The sequence below is a fragment of the Micromesistius poutassou genome (assembly GCF_964030765.1).
Source record: "Micromesistius poutassou genome assembly, chromosome: 23".
Taxonomy (NCBI): Eukaryota; Metazoa; Chordata; class Actinopteri; order Gadiformes; family Gadidae; genus Micromesistius; species Micromesistius poutassou.
The window spans coordinates 8,427,350-8,446,539 of NC_140293.1; the positions used below are offsets into that span (position 1 = coordinate 8,427,350).

General features: G+C 44.1%; 1 protein-coding gene across 1 annotated transcript; it reads left to right on the top strand.

Moving 5' to 3' along the window:
* Window positions 1-16,919: 16,919 nt before the first annotated feature.
* LOC311368771 (E3 SUMO-protein ligase ZBED1-like) lies at window positions 16,920-17,480 on the top strand (the record flags this gene model as incomplete). The annotated part of the gene is made up of 1 exon (XM_084487550.1): window positions 16,920-17,480. One exon carries the CDS (start codon window positions 16,920-16,922, stop codon window positions 17,478-17,480), a length of 561 nt encoding a protein of 186 aa, XP_084343676.1.
* Window positions 17,481-19,190: the final 1,710 nt, after the last annotated feature.

Here is a 19,190-nt window from a genome sequence, read left to right on the forward strand (position 1 = left end):
AGTATACCAGTTTTGCCTGAAGCACCGTCTTCTGTCCCCCATCAAAGTGGTTGGGAATATATTCAAGTTCGGCTGTACTGGTGCATCATTCTTGGACTTGCTGATATCTGTAGAAAGATGTACAGTAAACATAGAGCACAACTACAACATTTATTTACTTACGCATGTATATCTGCATGTAGTTCAAGTTTGTGCCATATTGGCACAAATTGAATTTACAGCAGAAAGCATAATTTTAAGGATACACAGTAGACCTACAATGAAATTGTAATTGCACTACTTTGCAAACATAAATAACCTTCTTCATCACAAACCTGCAGTACTTGATCCACATGGATTTACTTGCTGTACCTCTGGCTGTTTCTCTCTCTGTCTCTGTATGTTTTCTTCCTCCTCACCCTCTTCTTCATCCTTCTCACTCTCTGAAATTTCCCTCTCTGTGTCAGAGCCCTCACTTTCATCAAATGCCCTCTCTCCAACCTCCTCCGACTCTCCCTCTTCCTGCTCCTCAGCTCTCTCAATACCTTGACTTGTTTCTCTCACTGCTGTTTCTTTCACTTTTTTGTTTACTGGGGCAAAAAAGGATGCTATATTCTTTCCTCGTTTCATGATAGCTGCTATTAGAAGAAAAAAAATCGTAGGGGCATGCATTACACTTCGTTGCATAACCATCTCTCCCTACTTAACACGGGAAGATCAACAAGAACAACAAGTCACATAAAAGATTAAATCGTTTTGCTTACCTTCGACTTTTGCAACAGGAGAAATCGTAGCTCCTTTCTCCAGGTGTATTTGCTGAGCTCGCATTCACCGAGCAGCAGCAACACAGTGTTTGGGTGCGCCGTATGGGTGCGTTTAAAGTGTTTAAAATTCGACGCGATCGTCCGTTGCCGGGCAACGGACGACGCGATCATCTGTTGCCGGGCAGTATTGGAATGGATTACGTAATGATGACGCGCCCGGTACAAATTTGGCAGCCGGTACAAATTTAGTGTGACAGCGCCGCTCTAATTTACCCGTGTAGAACGTTGCGTCGCATTAGTTCCGCTTTTGGCACTCGCGTGTAAAATCATAATCAATTCATAATTGTTTTATTTGGTCAGCACGGTGGGGCCACAGGGGGGGCCAGGGACATGTCCACAGGGGCACGGGCCCCCGTGGGCCCCCGTGTAGAACCGCCATTGGGATCAACCAAGGAGCAAAAGTAAATTAAATTAAAAGCAAAGGATCAGTCGCCATCAACCACTTCATCCAAAAGGACAGGAGGATGGACTTTGTTTTCAAGTAATGCGATCATCAAAGGGTAAGTTATTTAAAACATATAGGCCGCCGTGCCAACTGATTTTATTCTGGCCGCCTCTGCCACTGTTTTGTGTATGTTAATGTTTATTTGGGAAAACGGTCATTGTGCAGAATTACCAGTCAATCTATAAATTTACCAACTCAGCGTTCATTATGCACGGTAATAACATTTCATGTAATTGTGGCGGGACTCTATAAAAACTCAATATAAAGGGGAGGGAAGGTAACTAAAGAGGGACCGACAACGCCACCTGGGGAATTGCACCCCAGGAAATAAAACAAAGAAAATAAACTATTACGATAGAGAAATTATAAGGACACAGGTTCGAAAATCTAAAAGAGGCAGAGACGATATATATATATATAATGTTTATTTTAATACAATAATGATGAAATGATGAAACACTAAATAAAGAAAACTGGAATAAAACCAAACTAAACCAAACAACAAAACAAAAGGTTAAGTAAACCAACAACTCAATTGTCAAAACAATGACACAGAAAACGGGAAATAACACAACGCAAACTTAACCAAAGCAAACAAAAGAAAATATCAAAACAGAACCAAAACAAAACCAAAACAGAACAGCAGCAGGAGATCCTAAAAACAAGAAACACAAATTAATAAAAAGGGAAAATTGTAACTGAAAACTGTTAAAAAGAGGGGACCCAACTCACCACCCTGGTAGGCAACCAGCAGAGGTCGAGTTCGGCCATCTTGGCCCTTTTTATAATGCACCTGGGTGCAGGGGGGAGGAGCTAAGAAAGGCTGTGTTCACAACCCCTACTGAGGTTCACTACAATCTACCCCATGTTTTTTTTTAATCGTCGGCCCGACGATTTACATTTATTGCCATGGCCTAAACACCGCACAGCCACTAAACACAGGCATCAGAGAGTTACTAGCCCCAATAGCACTACTCCCAGCAACCTGAGGAAGGTGGTGAAGGTTTGGGTGTCTGCCTGCGTTCGGACGGGTAGTTCTTCTCAGGGAGGCCTCACTGGTGCTTGGAATTTCAGTGCTAGTTGTTGAATACACTGGGCCTTCGCTTGGCTGAGAGGTAGCAACAGCATCAGTTTGGTTTGGTGAGAGGGTGATGGTGACAGGCCGCGCTGGTATGTGGTTTCTTGGGACAGCCATGGGTTCCGAGGTCACTACGGCCCAGTCACTACCAAACGATGACTCATCTGCTGAGATGGATCCCATCTGTTCAGGGGGTTCACTGGGGGGACAATTAGCAGCACAATCCACTTTGCCTTTTATGAGAGAACGATGAACGTGCTTTACCTGCTGGGGGTTACGCACCGGAGCCACAGTATACACAGACCCTCCCATTCCAGGGGCCTTCAGTACTTTATACACTGTTGAGCTCCAGATGTCTTGAATTTTGTGACGGCCCCTTACGCTGGTGTCTTTGAGGAGGACCAGCTGACCTTCTTGCAGCGGGACATCACGAACATGCTTGTCATAGTGTTCCTTCCGCCGGGCAGCCGCAGCTTCCAGGTGCCTGGTTGTACTCTCAAAAGCATGACGTAGCCGTGTCTGGTGTTCCACGATCCAATCATGGGGGTGGCCAGGTACAGGTTCCTGTACTCTGCCTAACAGAAAATCAACAGGTAATTGTGGGTCTTGGCCAAACATCAGGAAAAACGGAGACTCACCAGTCGACTGATGTGCTGTTGTATTGTATGCAAAGGTCACTTGGGGCAGGTAGCTGGACCAGTCTCTCTTCTTGGTGGTGGGCAGAGTGCGGAGAAGGTTGTGTAAGGTGCGGTTGAACCTCTCACACTGGCCATTTCCAGCTGGATGGTAGGGCGTGGTGCGGCTCCTCTCAATGCCATACATCTGGCAGAGCTGCTGGATGAGGTTGCTTTCAAAGTTCCTGCCCTGGTCAGAGTGGAGGCGACCAGGCACACCGAACCTGCAGAACCACTCATTAACCAATACTCTGGCCACTGTGGATGCCCGCTGGTCGTGGGTTGGGATGGCTTGTGTATACTTCGAAAAGACATCGGTCATGACCAGGATGTTCTCTGCCCCGCTCTTCGAAGGCTCCAGGATGGTGAAGTCGATGGCCAGGATCTGGTTTGGACGTGAAGCAAGCAAGTGACCCATATAAGCACAGGCAGTAGGTTGAGTGTGTTTGGATACCTGGCAGCGTTCACATTCTCGACACCATTGCTTGATGTCGTGGTGCATCCCTGGCCAATAGCACCGCAGACGGACCAGCTCTGTTGTTCGCTCAGCACCTTGGTGCCCATGTTCATTGTGCAACTGTTGAAGTATCTGGGTCTTGAGCGATGTAGGGAGTACTAACTGGAGCACTTCATCTCCTCTAGGGATGGTGACACGACGATAGAGCACCCCTCCTTGCTCCACTAGCCGGTCCCACTGTTTGATCAGCACCAGGACTTCTTTGGAAGCCTGCCGTCGTTCAGCTGCATCCGGGGCCCTCTTTCTGGTCCAAAACGTCAGGAACTCTCGGATTACTGGATCAGCTTCCTGTAAACCATGCAAGTCAGGGGGAGAGTAGCAAGGGAAAGCTGAAACAGTAGCCTGGGTCACTCGATTCTCCACAACAACCTGTTGTAGCAATTCCGGGACTGATGTGCCTGGAGCTACATACTCTGATGTTTGAATGCTTGGTGGATGTTGCCTGGAAAGTGCATCTGCATTCTTGTTGCTTTGACCGGACCTGTATTTGATGGAAAAGTCAAAGGACGCCAACTGTGCGGCCCAACGGTGCTCGGTAGCACCCAGCTTGGCTGTGGACAGGTGGCTGAGGGGATTATTGTCTGTATACACCACACACTTCTGTCCCAATAGATAGTCCCGGAATTTTTCAGTCATAGCCCATTTAAGGGCAAGAAATTCCAATTTCATGGAGCTGTAGTTTGTCATGTTGCGTTCTGTTGGTTTAAGACCACGGCTTGCATAGGCAATGGGTCTGACCTTACCCTGCTGTTCTTGGGACAGTACAGCACCCAGTCCGTTGTAGCTGGCATCAACCTCCAAGATGAAGGGTGATGAAAAGTTAGCATAGGCCAGGACTGGAGTTGACACCAACCTTTTCTTCAGCCCCTCGAAGCTCTGCTCACACTCCTCTGTCCATGCAGCATGGAGGCTTCCACCTGATGGTTTCCGGGCTTTGGTGCCAGTGAGTTGAGCAACCAGGCGATGTAAAGGGGCTGCCAGCTTGGCAAACCCCTCAACAAAACGTCTGTAATAGCTGGCAAATCCTAGAAAAGAGCGCAGCTCTGACACATGGTTAGGCCTTGGCCACCCTGCAACAGCCTCGATTTTGCCAGGATCAGTGGCTACACCTTCTCTAGAAATGATGTGACCCAGGTAGTTCACCTCTGGTCTGAAGAAGGAGCACTTCTCCAACTTGGCTTTCAGTCCTTCTTGCTGTAGGCGGCCCAACACGGCATCCATGCGTTGAATATGCTCTGTCACAGTGGCAGAAAAAACAACAACATCATCCAAATACAACAACAATGATTGACCATGTTGTTCCCCAAAGATCCTCTCCATCAACCTTTGGAAAGTGCTTGGGGCATTGCACAAACCAAAAGGCATCCGGTTCCACTCGAACAACCCAAAAGGGGTACAGAATGCCGTCTTTGCCTTGTCCCTCTCTGTGACAGGTACTTGATGGTACCCAGCAGCCAGGTCCAATGTGGAGAACCAGTGGGCCCCTGATAATGCATCAAGGGATTCTTCAATACGGGGCAAGGGGAACGCATCCTTGCGAGTCTTGCTGTTCAAAAGCCGGTAGTCCACACACAACCGAAGGCTGCCGTCTTTCTTTCTCACGAGCACAATGGGAGAGGCAAAGGGGCTACTACTTTCTCTGATGACCTGTGCATCCAGAAGTTGGCGAATGTGGGCTTTTGCCGACTCATATTCTGAAGGTGGGATACGACGATATCGCTGGCGCACTGGCACGTCATCTAGTAATGGAATATCGTGAGAAATGAGGTTAGTACAACCTAGATCTCCCTCATAGGCTGAAAAGATACCACTGTATTTCTGCAGTAGCAGCCTAACTTGACACTGCTCGTCCTGAGTGAGTGCTGTTAAATCAACTGCAGCGATCTTATCCTGCACTGAACTGGTAGTCTGTGAAGAGACTGTAACTTCTACTCCCTCCTCCACAAGGTTATCAGGTGAGTTGGCAAGGTAAGCTTCACTAACAGTACCTAGAATGGTATTAGGGTATAGTACAACACACTGGGTCCCTACATTGACAATGGGGATATACACCGTACCTTTAACCATGTGAACCAGGGCTGGAGAAGCTAATAGCCCTGCAGGCAAGCCACCGCTGCTGGGCTCAAACAAAATCTGATCGGCCAAATGTTGGGGGCCTGTGGCTGCCACCATTTTCATAGTACCCCCTGGGACTCTGCAAACCCTCCCCCCTTTTACCCTTACACATCCCGGACGTTCAGGAGGGGCTTTAGTTTGGACCCGATAACACTGCTGAAGAGCGTGCTGAATGGGTGTGGGGGCCTGTAACACAGAAGGCAAGTCAAAGAGGGCAGGCCCATGTTGCACAAACAACTCCCCGTAACATTCTTTGATGATGTTCATTCCTAGTACACCAGGGACTAAGGATACACCATGTGGAGTGTTTCTGACAACCAACACCCCCCGCTTTTTAACAGTTTTCCCACAAAGCTGTACATCCAATTCCAGGTAACCAACATATGGAATTGCTAACCCATTTGCAGCACTTAATCTGAGCCAATTACAAGACTGGAGTTTTTCTGGTCCCCAGGGCTCAAAATGCTGTAGAAAGAAATGCTCGGTCATCGTTGACACCATTGATCCAGTGTCCACTAAGCATGGAACCTGCACCCCTCCCATACGTACAGAAATATTTGGACATGCAGAAACCAATCTTTCATGACTAGCAGCCAAATTGGAGCCAGATGAGCCCCCACCTGAACTTTGGCTCAATGGTTCAGGGGGTGCCAGTTTCCCTGGTTTCTGGGGCGGGACATGGGTTGTGTGGCAGCAGGAGCTTGCTGGGGCTGTATAACTGCATAATCCTCTCTACACTCCCTAGCAAAGTGACCTGGTTTTTGACATCTCATACAGATCACCGTTCTCTTACCATGCCCTGACTGAGTTCTAGGGCCTTCTTTAAGAGCTGTAAGGCTCTTAGTGAGGTGGATGAGTTGCTCTTGCTGGTTGCGGAGGATTTCCTTCAGTTCACTTAACTCAGAACTGAAGGATGAGTTACCTGCCCCCTGGTGGTTGGACCGATTACCTTCTACAGTGTGCTGGTAACCAAAGGCACTGGGAACAGAATAGCTTCTGCCCCTTGCACCCCCAGGCATCCCTTCTTGTACCCATCTAATGGCCTCAGTACGGACCTCTATCAGGGTGGCGGTAGGGTGGCCCCGGACAAACTGCTTGAGTTCTCTGCGAAGGGAACAATCAAACACATGTTCAACAAATTGATCTCTCGACAACACCTCCCTATTAAGTGAACCATGAGGGGATTTTTGTACCACCTTCTCCATCAAACACATTAATGCATGAGAGAACTCTTGTAACGTTTCACCATCTTGTTGCTTCCTGGAGAAGAACTCTTCCTGCAGAGATACATATGATTTTGTACACCCAAAGAGTTCTTTTAATATAAGCAGAACCTTATCTGGATCTGCCCTTTCCTCTGGGGACCGATATTTAATTTCTTCTCTTGCTTCTCCCTCCAGGTGATCATAGATAAAGAGCGCTTGGTCCGCTGGAGACAGGTGGCGAGCTCGTACGCAGGCGTGGACCTCTTCAATCCACTCCCCAATACTTAGTCCTGCCCTGCCCCGAAACAGTGGGCATTTCCGGTCTCTGGGGAAATGAATCAGCCTCTCAGTTACTGCAGGGACTGAAGAGAGTCCAGGGGCTGATGGAATTGCCGATGAGGTGCTGGGGCAAGACTGGTTAGTCTCTCGCTCTTGACGCATCTGTTGATTCTCAGCTCGCAGCTGATTGACCAAGTCCCTTAATTGGGCGACCTCCTCCTCCATGAGGAAACAAAACTGAAGGGGGTGAGAGAAACTGTGCGTGCCAGGAACTGCCCGGCACCTGCTGCTGTTCTGTAAAAAAAAATAAACCCTAACAAGCTATATACAAATAAATTGGGTTGTGGAAAAAAATAACTACAAGTCTCTGCCTCAAAAGAAATCCTGCCGTCAACGCCAAAATGTGGCGGGACTCTATAAAAACTCAATATAAAGGGGAGGGAAGGTAACTAAAGAGGGACCGACAACGCCACCTGGGGAATTGCACCCCAGGAAATAAAACAAAGAAAATAAACTATTACGATACAGAAATTATAAGGACACAGGTTCGAAAATCTAAAAGAGGCAGAGACGATATATATATATATATAATGTTTATTTTAATACAATAATGATGAAATGATGAAACACTAAATAAAGAAAACTGGAATAAAACCAAACTAAACCAAACAACAAAACAAAAGGTTAAGTAAACCAACAACTCAATTGTCAAAACAATGACACAGAAAACGGGAAATAACACAACGCAAACTTAACCAAAGCAAACAAAAGAAAATATCAAAACAGAACCAAAACAAAACCAAAACAGAACAGCAGCAGGAGATCCTAAAAACAAGAAACACAAATTAATAAAAAGGGAAAATTGTAACTGAAAACTGTTAAAAAGAGGGGACCCAACTCACCACCCTGGTAGGCAACCAGCAGAGGTCGAGTTCGGCCATCTTGGCCCTTTTTATAATGCACCTGGGTGCAGGGGGGAGGAGCTAAGAAAGGCTGTGTTCACAACCCCTACTGAGGTTCACTACATAATGATGTGTGTATGGGCTTAAATTAGTCTCATTAATATCTGTAAACGCAGAGGGTGATCTACAAATATTTTTGATTTGCACAAGTGTTTTGCTATTCACAAATACAAATTTCTAATTTGTAACTTGTATTTTGTTTTTTACAAATACGGATGTACTTGTAAATATATTGTGTTTTTGTAAATACACAATTTTCGATTTGTAAAAACAAAAAAGCCATTTGCAAAACTGAAAATTCTGCTCGTGAAGTATGACTCAGCATTTGTGGATCATTACTCACGCACGCGCATCTCTTTCCTCACTTACGCATTTTTGAGACGTTCTTGTCGAAGATCCGCACAGATCCACAAGCAAATAGCTTGTGATTCACAAGTGGCCTGCCCTCCTCACAAGTAGGTGGCAGTGTTGTTTTATGCATACAAATATTCCTTCTACAAACACAAATTTAGGATTTGTAGCCTAACTTGTGTGTTGGTTTTTTACAAATAAATGTGTATTCGTAAAAAAAAAGGCATTCGTAAAACTGAAAATTCTGCTTGTGAAGTGTGATTCAGAATCTGTTGATCATTGCTCACGCACACGCATCTCTTTCCTCACTTACGCATTTTTGAGACATTCTTGTCGAAGATCCACACAAATCCATAAGCAAATAGCTCGTGATTCACAAATGGCCCGCCCTCCTCAACCAGTAGGTTAAAAAATCCTAATAACTATCCAATAGGAAAGATCCAATAGGAAAGATGCTCACAACGTCTACTAGAGCCATAGTCAGGTTAATACTGGAGTGAATGGGCTGCTGGAGCACCCGCTCTGAACGTCAAACATCGACGGGATGGCATTACATTGTAGTGAATTCAACCCCCTCTCTGTCTGCAGGGGATGCCAAAGGGTACCTTTCCCGTCAGTGACTGACGCTAAAGTGCCCTCGCCACTAGTCGGATTTTGACGTTCTCGGAGTGAGACTGTCAGTGCGTTTACATGACACTCAAGAAAGTCGACTTATTGGCTTAGTCCAACTATGATTGGATTACTAAGATGCATGTATACACCTTAGTCGAGCTATACTCGAATCGAATTGGCTTACTCATAGTCGAGTTAAGACCCCTAGATAATGCGATTCATAGTCGAGCTAAGCGTGCATGTAGCCAATCGAATTGGCTTATGCGTTGATTTGCGTTCTGTGCATGCTCCAGATCTTTTCCCGGGGCCGTGAGCCGGAAGTAGAAGGAGACGATAGTCTTGTTGTTGTTGTCGCCACCGTCGGATAAGGGATAACGAGAAACAGCGATTTATTTAAAAAGGTGCCGCAGAAGATGGAGGAAGCCGGTGAATGTAGTTACCCCCTATAAGAATTGTGTCCCAGCCGTGGGAGCGCACATGGCATGCATTCATTAAAGGTGCACACGGACACTACGCTTCCATTTCACCCAAGGCTGCATTAAAAGTACATGTTTTTCTAAATGTGGGTCATCAACGAGGTTGTAAAGTAGTAACTTCGGGCACATCTGTCAAAATAAATGTTTTTTTACGATCTTTATTCATTCATTCATTGCGCTGCGGCGGGGAATGTATACGGATGGGCGGCGGAGGGGCTGCTCCGGTGGGAGAAAGATGTTTTCAGCAGACAGCTGTCAACTAACTTTGGGTCGGGGATTTATTTTAAAAGCTGGCGCAGAAGATGGAGGAAGCCGGTGTCGTGCCAATGTAGTTACCCCCTATAAGGAGTATATCATCATCAACGTGCATTCACTACACACTACGCTTCGATTTAACCCAAGGCTGAATTAAAAGTCCATGTTTTTCTAAATGTTTATTCATTCATTGCGCCGCGGCCGAACTGACGGGGGTATTCTCTGATATTATGAATCTTACAGACTGCATCGGGTTCTCAGACTCTCTGGTACTTCCACAACAAGTAAAGACTCCTAGTCGGGTTTATCTCGCCCATGGGGAAAAGGAATTGGGGGAAATTAACTTTGGCTTTGACTCTCTGAAGTCCAGATTGAAACGCGACATGGAGGAGAAAGCAATGTTTAGGCAGACAGCTGTCAGTTCACTTCAGGTCCATATCATTTCTCCGACGCTCCATTGTTCCGACCTCTCGGTCGTATGCGGACTGCTCCGCCGGCAGAGCAGCCGGAGGAGTCGGCAGTATAAAGTATATTTTTCGCTAGAAATGTTATTAAAAAGACGTTTAATGGTGAATCAGCCCTAAAATATTGCATTTCCCCGTCAGATAATAAAGACTACGTAAACATTTCACCAAAAACTGTTGGCGTCTCGTCTCCTGTGGCTGCCTTGCGCACCTGCGTTATATTACTTAATATTAGGTTGGAAGTTATGTTTTAAACCCCGCCATGCACGCAAGTGTAAACGCGAGCCGCATAGCTGCATGACTGCCTGCTTTCAGCGCGTATTATTATTATTTTTATTATTATTACTTGAACGCTACACTGTCCACTGTTCTTTTTTTGTAATGTTAATAGTGGTTTATTTTTATTCATTACTTGAAGGCTACATGCCAGTGCCACTGTTTTTTGTAATGTTTAAATGTTTTTAATAAATAAAGTACATGGGATTTATTGTTTTGTTTTTGACCGTGGTATCGAATTGGGTATCGAGAATCGTGGAATTTCACTGGTATTGGTATCGACTACTAAATTTCTGGTATCGTGACATCCCTAGACCAACCTATCTATTTCACGCTTTGGCGTGATACCGGGTTGAACCATAGCTACATCAATGCATGGAACAACACTGCCACCTACTGGTTGAGGAGGGCGGGCCATTTGTGAATCACAAGCTATTTGCTTATGGATTTGTGTGGATCTTCAACAAGAATGTCTCAAAAATGCGTAAGTGAGGAAAGAGATGCGTGTGCGTGAGTAATGATCCACAAATGCTGAATCACACTTAACGAGCAGAATTTTCAGTTTTACGAATGCCTTACTTTTTACAAATACACATTTATTTGTAAAAACCAACACACGAGTTACAAATCCTAAATTTGTGTTTGCGGAAGGAATATTTGTATGCATACAACAACACTGCCACCTTCTTGTGAGGAGGGCAGGTCACTTGCGAATCACGAGCAATTTGCTTGTGGATCTGTGCGGATCTTCGACAAGAACGTCTCAAATGCGTAAGTGAGGAAAGAGATGCACGTGCGTGAGTAATGATCCACAAATGCCATGAATGTATGGAATGTCATACTTCACGAGCAGAATTTTGCAGAATTTTGGCTTTTTTGTTTTTACAAATGGAAAATTGTGTATTTACAAAAACACAATATATTTACAAGTACACCCGTATTTGTAAAAAAAGTTACAAATTAGAAATTTGTATTTGTGGATAGTAAAACACGTGTGCAAATCAAAAATATTTGTAGATCACCATCTGTGCGTTTACAGATATTAATGAGACAAATTTAAGCCCATATGTGCGCGCTGTATCATGACAGCGCGCACACAGCAGTGACAGACTTCAGAACCATGGACCGTGAGAAACCAAAGTGTGTGTCGGGCGTGGCTGGAGTCCACGGATCGGCTCCCGAGGGGGACACGGATCGCTGTTTCGTTTTTGTGTCATTCCTTTCCCAAGGCTCGAGTTTCGCCTCAATCAACGTTACCGTATGACAACAATAGACGCGCAGTCATTGCGCTTTTTATTTTTATTTTATTTCCCATCATAACCTTTCCCGGGAATCAGGAAATAGTCTTGATCAGATTCAGATTTCCCGGGAATCCCGTCTCCCGGGATTAAAACCTAATGACGACCCGCCCATGTTGGAGAAGTTCTTTTCTACGACTCGCCCACGTTGAAGAGGTTCTTTATTAGATGGAAACGCAACGTGCCTGATACTGTCGGTGGAAAAGCGGCAATTGTGGCTTACATGAAATTTTGTTGGTTTTGTGTGGTAGGGCTAACTGCTGTCATGCGTTTTGCACCCCGGGCCGTTGTCATATTCTACTGAAGTGCACACACAGCTTGTGTGATGATGCGATTATTTGTCAGGAGGATTTGCATTTTGCTTAAGCTTAAGAGATAGCTGTTTAGTTTTGGTGATAACTCTCACTCTCTCTGTGCTGTTTGCTTGTTGCATTGCTAAGGCTGGACTAGCGTATTAATTTTTGTTTCAGAGCTGGAATTGTCATAGGTAACTTTTGCAGTACTATAGAGAGGACACAGTAAGCTAAGCTGGTGGTTTGCTTTTTTCGTGATGGGGGAAGGGGGGTCAGAGGGCCAAGGTTTAAGAGTCACGGTTCGCTACTGCATTCAGACAATATAAAACATGTATTGCGTTTTGTTTTATAAATACACAGAGGAGCAAAATCAACGCACTATTGTGATTTGTGACTGAGTGAGGTATTGAGCGCAGGCCTTAGCATCTGTTCCACTGGTCCATTGGCTAGCTTCAACACCCTGTAAATAGCAGCTGTTGGATTTGGCCGCAACAACTGACAACTATGTTTCAAACCTTGAAGGAACAGAGAGAAACACCTGACAGATGCCAGCATCCCTGAGAGAGGGGCTTTTTCTTCAGTTTGTTGGGCTTTTTTAATTTCCTTCCCCTGTTTGTTTGTCCACGGCTGTCTGAACATGGGGAGGAGGCGGACGGTTAATACAGACACTAGTCACTCCTCGCTAGCATGTCAAGGCTCTGGAGGCCGTAACTCGCACCATGGATGGTGTGCTGTTGTTGTATAGGAAGGAGGAGAGGAGAGTGCTAGCGAATCGATACCACAGCTTCTCAAGCATCTTTGAACACTTGGCGGGCGCTGGATGTAGACGCTGCTGGATCCTGGGGGTGTTTTGATCAAGGAAGAAAGAAAAACCCCAACAACATACCCTTAGAAAATGGCTAGTTAAAACCTTACATTTCAAAAATAACTCACGCGGAGCAGAAAGAATTGGAGCAGTAGACAAACCTTTAAAACAACATGTGATAACCTTTCCTCCTGACTTCACAGACAAGTTTTTTTCTCCATTCTTTATGGTATGACGCCCCCTGTTATTAAATAAAACACACAAACACACACAAGAAGGATATAGAAAACATCATGACAACATCAAATGGCCGTACGAAATGACGGGGCTCGGCTCTCTCTGTCGTTTTATTGGGTTTTTGTCCATTAGCTGTTGACAGACAGATCTGGTGCACGCAGCACTAAAGCATCCAGGGGGCGGGTTTAACACTTAAGAAGACTAATGGACCAGATGATTGCATGCAGTGGGAGGCAGTGAAGGGGGGGTCCATGCGACGATATCTGAGAGACTGAAGGTGGCAGTGAAAGAGTGGTCCTGTCACCTAGGGTATGGATGTACTGCTGGCCGCAGTTCATCTTTTGGCTGTTGCTTTCTGACGCCTGCTTGTCCGTGTCCCTACTGATCCATATAGAGGGCCGTCGTCAAATCCAGCTCAGCTCATAAAGTCCTCCCTGTGGCAATCACTGCGTCCGCTCATAAAATGTTGCATGAAAATCAAAAGGAACAGGGTTATTGGAGGCACTCCTTTGTTTTTTTGTGCTTTATGAACTGAACGCTGTTATACTGCTTTTGGTAATGGATTTCAACCAGAAAACTCAACCTTCGTACACTCTGATGCAGATATGATGAAGGGACTACTGGGTCAAGATGTGCTGAATGGAACCAAGGTTTGAAATACAAAACACTCGCCCGACGAGGTGAGCCACGGAGCCTCTTGAGGGAACAAACACATTTCTGTTTCCTTCCCAAAAAGTTTTTTCCATTGAAATGTTAATTCTGGGCGACCCACACAGTCCTATCAAATCAAAAGCACAGACAGTGGTGCTCAAATAGTGTTGGCTGGCCAGTCGGTGAACCATCAAGTACAATTGGAGCATATGTTGAGTATATCATAGTAATGGATAGTACAGTATAGTGTATATAAGGGATAATCCACGACTAGGTGTGCTGTTATCAGAAAGAAATGCACGATGCAGGCTATATATTGTTTCACTTCTTATGACAATGTCAATGTCAATGTCAATTTTATTTATATAGCACATTTCATATGGCAAGCATAAACTCAATGTGCTTCACGATAAAAGCAAGACAAATGTAAAATGTACAAATGTAAGACAAATGTACTTATTGTAAGTCGTTTTGGATAAAAGCGTCTGCTAAATGCCCTAAATGTAAATGTACATGGAATATATGGATCTGGCTAATGCCTGAAGCTCAATCAGTTAACATGAGCTTCATGTGGAATTGAGACATTACCTTATGATGAAAAACTAATTTGATCCTTCGTCTCGGGCTAGATATGACTCGGGCTAGGTATGAGAGTGGTAAATGTTTATTCTAACAGAGACACAAGGTAAACAAGCTTGCGATCTGGAGGTGGTTCATGGAGCATCTGGCGAACACCGGTAACACAACAGATTATATTGGAAGCGGGCAGAATGGTAAATAAGACACGCCTACAGGTTCTAATTTACCCAGGTAAACCTTTGGTCTCTCTTGACTTTGGCGGTAATGGCAGAGTGGCCATGTTTGTAGTTCTTTAACCTATCTACAAACTCATAAAGCATTATATGGTGTTGTCCATTATGTGGAGAAGAAACCATTCATAACTGTTGTTAGCTTGAAACATGTCATTAGAAGTAGACATGTCACTAAAATAGACTAAAATAATTTACATCACTTATTACTCCAGTAAATAGAGAAGATCTTAGTAATGATCTGGAAATGGAAAAGCTTTATAAACACAGTGCCATCTGAGTCCAATCAGCCATACTACTTGGATGGATGGATGTGAGATGTGCTTTGTTTGCTGAATCTTGAAAAAAGATATTCACCTTTATGGTAAGGTTTTTAGTTTATTTTATCATTTTTGGCATCCAAAAATCTCATAAGCACTTTTTACCTAATATAATTGTCAAGCTAGTAATGTTATTGTTTGGTATTTTGAAGGGGAGTTTGTTTTTTTTGCTGTCTTGTTGACTTCTCTTTGTTATGAGGTAACAGGGTTATCGTAGCTCATGGGATGCTGGCAGGATGATGTGAGGTTGAAGAAATGTTGTGCATAAGTACACAGCATTGATCAGAGTCTATCTACCCAAAAAGAATGCACACCTCTCACCACTATCATTGTCACTGGACATGGTATTTTTTAGTCTAGAATACTATAGTAGTAGTAGTAGGTTTATTATTATCCCAAAGGGAAACTTGGTTTGCAGACAGATTAACAGATAAAAGCATACAAGAAATACATTAAGACATCAACAATGACCAATACACATAAGACTCACAGCCAACACACAACAGTCAAGTCTGGAATTCAGTAGTGTGCAAATTTAGCAAGGATATTGCCCTAGGTAGAAATTCGTTTTTGGTCCTATTGCATCTACAAAAAGGGACTCGAATCTCCGGCCTGAGGGGAAAACCTCCAAAAAGGTGAAGGGAGTGGCTTTTACAGTCTAAAATTGAGTTGGCTTTACAGACGACCTGTTCCTCAAATATATACGTCAGAGGAGTCTGTGGCGTTCCTAATAACTTTCCAGCTACCTTCACAATATGACTCATGTGGTTTTGGTCCTTCACACTGATGCTGCCATACCAGGCAATACATGAAAAGGTGAGGACATTGGATAAAAGGGACATCAATACCTTCTCCACAGTAGTACAACTTCACTGCTGGAGCACCTGACGAGGAAACATGTTGGAGCCGTGGATGAAGGAACCTCACGGTACGTAACTTTATAAATCCATAGCCCGGGTCCATTGATCCGTCGTGTCTGTGTACGTGTGTTTTTAATCTTTTGTTAATGAGGTGTAATCTGATTGTTTTAACAGAGCGCAGACAGAGTGCGACGACTTTATTTTTTGTGTTGTTTTGGGTCGCAATAGGCATTCACGAGTTCAGCACGCCAGCTCTTTAGTTTGAGTATCCATTTGTTGCAATTCGGGGCTGATAATGTGTTGGTCTCCGGCAGATTTGACTCTGTTTTGATGGAGAAAACGCACGTTACCAATTTCGAAATAAATGTAACAGACAGAAATATATCCGGTTTGTTTCATAATGGATCAATGTAGCCGGGCCACCAATAAAGCTATTAAAATCTATTTAGGTTGGAGAGACACTTTAGTATAACTAACGTTATGGAGTTGCTGGAATATATCTTGCTGGCAGTCTAAAGTGAATCCTTTATTACTTCACAACAGAAACTTGAACAATATCTGATCCAGTTCTGATCTGATTAGTTACATTTGCGTTTTATTTTTGCTGTATGCTGCATCCCCAATGTCCATTTATTTTATTTCGTTTTTTATATGGTGGAATTGTCTTTATTTGCCTTTTACATCAGCAATTATTAATTAAATCAACAAAGTATGTATTGAGTTACATGTAAATGGTGCTAATATGTACGTTCATTATATGGTTTCTCTCATTTCAGAAAGACACAACCCAACATTACTGACTTTGTTCAAAGGAAGGTCTGCACACCACAGCAAGCCGCTGCATTGACTGATGGTATCCTGAATATGTTGGTAACTGACATAAGGCCACTATCAATGGTGGAGGATGACGGTTTCAGACAAATGATTCACGTCCTCAACCCTGGTTACACTCTTCCCTCGAGGACCCATTTTACCAAACTGATGGAGAGGAAGTACGAACAGACATTCCAAGCAGTGAAGAGTAACATAAAAGCCACCCAGAGCAAAATTACTCTCACCACTGATGTGTGGACAAGTGTAGCCACGGAAGCCTACCTTGGCATTACATGCCATTACATTGGAGACGAATGGAACATGAAGTCAATCTGCCTTACGACCATGCCACTAGAGGAAAGACATACGGCATCCAGCATTGCAGAATGGTTGGAAGAGATAGTAGCCAGGTTTGAAATTCCCCCAAGCAAAATTATTGCTATTGTGCATGACAATGGTGCCAATATTGTGGCTGCAGCAAAAGTACTAGAGGAGAAGCATGGGTGGTCCTCAGTCCACTGCGCTGGCCACACCTTGCAGCTGGTGATCAATTCTTCACTGAAGCACTCAAGCATTGAAAAAGCAGTTGGGGCTGCAAGGTGTCTTGTGGAACACTTCAGAAGAAGTGAGCTAGCCTGCAACAAACTGAGACAAAAACAGCAACAAATGGGAACACCTCAGCACAAGCTTGTTCAGGATGTAAGCACTAGATGGAACAGCACATTCTATATGATTAGCCGACTGCTTGAGCAAAGGTGGCCTGTAACTGCCACGCTTTCCGACTCGACTGTTACACAGAAAGGCAAACGGTACCTTGACTTAAAAGCCGACCAGTGGAACCTACTTGAAGAGCTTCAGGAAACTGAGGTTTCTGACACCTGAGCAGGTCTTTAAGGTGCAAGCCAAAGTGCAAACACAGGCATTCGAAGTGAGAAAGGATCATCAGCAGCAGCGTGATGGTGTCCATAAGCAAATCAGTGTCACCTCCACCATTACTGTAGCTGCTCCTGCACCTACAACTTCTGTTTCTCTACTTTACTCACTCCTTGATTCTGGAACCAGCAGTGAAGAAGAGGGGGAAGGTGAGGATCTCAATAGCCAAGTGAGGAACGAGGTCCTCACATACTTTGGAGAGAAGCCCCTTCCCAAGGGGGAAAATCCATTACATTGGTGGAAGGCTAATGAGAATAGATATCCCACCTTGGCCATGTTAGCAAAGTCCTACCTATGCATTCCTGGTACCTCAACACCATCTGAGCGCCTCTTCTCTGCAGCAGGCAACATCGCTTCCAAGAAGAGAGCCAGCCTTAGCCCAGAGCATGTGGACATGCTTACATTTTTGCATTGCAATGCACAGTTTCTTAAGTGACTTCAGTAAGTAAGTGAGAGTGAGGGTGTTCCTGCAGAACCATTCTTTCATACTCCAATTCTACCTCATGGCCTGTTGTTGAAGAGCCATTTAGTAAAGCCTGTTTGCTAAATGGCTGTTTTCAGCCAAATCACCTCCCTTTTTTAAACAGAAGACTTTGTTTTTGTTTGGAAAGGCCTGCTATGTGAAATGTGTCAAAACCTATATATATTGTGTTTTTGTTTAACTATTAAAAACAGTTAGCTACAAACTGAAGTGCACTTTATACCTTTTACATTTGTTTTTTGAATAAAATACTGGAAAGGATAGAAATGTCGTTTTTGTCCTTTTATCCGATTAATAATCGATTAATTGAACTAATAATCGACTAATTATCAAAGTAGTTGTTAGTTGCAGCCCTATTGTGGAGTAGACAATGACCGTGTCATCAGCAAATTTAAGAATGTGCCTATCCGTGTGCTGGCTTCTACAGTCATTGGTGGAGAGGATGTACAGCAACGGCGACAGGAAACAACCCTGGGGAAAGCCAGTGAAGGAGAGGCCTCGCTCTGAATGACAGCCATTAACCCTTACTTCTGTGAACTATTTGTTAAAAAGTCAATGATCCGAGCTACAAAAAGACTGTCCAGTTTAAAATCAGTCAATAGTTTCTTAGCTAAAACATGTGGCTGTATGGTATTAAAAGCAGATGAAAAATCTAAGAATAACAGCCTGGCGTATGTGCCTGCTCGTTCCAGGTGGCTAAAAAGAAGGTTGAGCAGTGTGATTTGAGCGTCCTCAACGCCCCTCCCCGCCCTATAAGCAAACTGCATGGGATCTAGTGCATCGGTTACAGTAATTTATTGATATTAGAAAATGTAATTTTTACTTTAGATACTAATAAGATGTATTGAATAATTGAAGTGATATATAGGCCTACACATACAAACGTAAGTCAAAACGGGCTACATTTGGCTGAATTATAAAAGGTATAAGTAATAAAGTTAATATGAAGAGCCGTTTGGGAGCCCAAAGGGCTGGCTCTTGTAAAAATAACCGAAATTCCCATGTCTGTCCTGTCATGTCTTGGGCCAAAGATCCATGAGGGTCGGCAACTATCCCCAATGATGAATGTCAGTGTAAGGACACTACAGCGCATGAAACTAAGAAATAATCATATTAATTAATTAAAGTACAATGATAATAGTAATGACATTTATATTAATGACCTCATGTCGGAATGG